This window comes from Morone saxatilis, unplaced genomic scaffold, assembly GCF_004916995.1.
Source record: "Morone saxatilis isolate NCDOM2014 unplaced genomic scaffold, NCSU_SB_2.0 Contig22, whole genome shotgun sequence".
In the NCBI taxonomy this organism is placed as follows: domain Eukaryota; kingdom Metazoa; phylum Chordata; class Actinopteri; family Moronidae; genus Morone; species Morone saxatilis.
Genome location: NW_023339785.1, coordinates 18,447,982 through 18,449,788, shown reverse-complemented (window position 1 = coordinate 18,449,788; position 1,807 = coordinate 18,447,982). Strand labels below are relative to the sequence as shown.

Genomic DNA, 1,807 nt, shown 5'->3' with positions numbered 1-1,807 from the left:
TAGTGAAATCGACAGTTATCTCCCAGCTGAAACTACTGGCTGGTGATCGTGCGGGGGTCGGGGGTGCCGGCGCAGCACGACTATATCGGCAGTTGACGACTGTTGGACTTGCGGTGGCCGGTTGGAAAACCCAATCCTACACTATAACATTCAAGATTTTAGAATTTGCTACTGAACGGTAATCTATAGAAAACAAGAAATAACCAGATTCACATGATTATTTTCATTGTGTTCTAGCCTGCTTTACACTTTTCTTCTGGATCTGACAGCATACTTTGTCAATACTGTGCCTTTTGTCAGGCAATTATTAATTTTCAGATGTTAAACAGGGTCCTTGAACGCACCCCGGTGGTGAAATTTAAAAATGGTCTTTACTCACAAGGGAAATGGGGTAACTTTGAAAAAAAATAAGGGTGACAAACTGTTCACTGTGATGGATTACGTATGTATCTCAAGCTAAGTTTCAAGGCTCTGCAAATTGATTTTCATGGCTCACTGAAATTAATTAAACAATGGCTGCTGCAAGGTAGGAAATCGATTCATCTAAGTCACCAATAATATGTATGTACACAATGTGTAGTTACTGGGTGGAAACATGGAAAAGCAGGGGAACCGTCCTCTAATTTTACACTTATTGGGGGGGGGGAAATATGGAGTTTGCAGCATATGACAAAAGAGGTAAAAGATCACTTACGAAAGGCCAGCCAGGCTTGATATGGGAGCTCCAGACCTCTGCCTCTGCAGTCTGGTTCCAAGGCCATATTTTTCCTGAGTGAATTTATGAGGGGAAAAAACAAAGATTAGGCATTCTGGCAAATGAAAATTAAGGAGGACTTTGAATTAATCTACGAAAATACCTAATCTACAACAAGTTTTCTACATAACTACTTCTATCACAAGGTCTTGGCAGTATTGACAACTTTTAAAAACAAAAATGAAAACAAATGGCATTTCACATTTAAATAAACAATAAATAAGCCAAAATAAATGTCATTGGTTTTCTAGTAAGAGACATCTAGAGCCTGTTTACACCTGCTATTAACATGCATCGAGATTGGACCACAAACGGACAGCTCTAAATACAAGCATACGACCACCAAGATGCACTGTGATCTGATCACTCAAAACACTTGCCAGGGTGGTCTGGGACACATTTGACCACATATCTTTTTGTAGTGTAAATGCTAATGCATCCTGGGGCACAATGAAGGACTGCCTGACTGTCCTGTAAGTAAACAGAAACATGCTATCTATGTGGTTCATGTTTGGGCTCTCTTATCTGCCAAGTTAAGCAGCAGATGTTAGTTTCAACTGATGAACTTGTAAACCCAATGTCCCCAGACTCCCTTACATTTTGAGAGTTGAGTGTGGAGGAACTTTCTAACTTTTTGAAACACTATCTACGACAAATTCTTCATTATTTGGGCCTTCTTGTAAATCCAGCAAGCTTTATACATAAACTTTGAACGGAAAACATTGTTCGTTTGTCCCAGTGTGTTACTATTGTTGGGCCACCGGTTAAAAACCACAGCATTTGGTCTTTGCAAACAGGAACGATGTCCATGTTTCTATGAATATAGAGCGGGGAAGTGAGATCTGATCACAAGCGGTCACTTAAGACGCATGTGCAGACGCCAGGCGTAAACTGACATACTAAGACCTGTCTGCGTGTGTTTAGATTACCCCAGACGCATGTTAATATATTAATAAGTGTAAACAGGCTCTAACAGGAGCCCTTATGCCCAGGATAGAGGGAGAGAATCAACTGAACGTTCAGGACTTAATGTAGTATGAAAAATATTTTGTT

At 40.2% G+C, this 1,807-nt stretch overlaps 1 protein-coding gene across 1 annotated transcript in view; it reads right to left on the bottom strand.

The window, feature by feature from the left end:
- dctn4 (dynactin 4) overlaps positions 1-1,807 on the bottom strand; it is a 10,552-nt gene that overhangs the window by 5,650 nt on the left and 3,095 nt on the right. Inside the window, exon 6 of the mRNA XM_035669237.1 lies at positions 695-768. Within this exon, the coding sequence (XP_035525130.1) occupies positions 695-768 (74 nt within the window). The remainder of the gene's footprint in view (positions 1-694; positions 769-1,807) is intronic.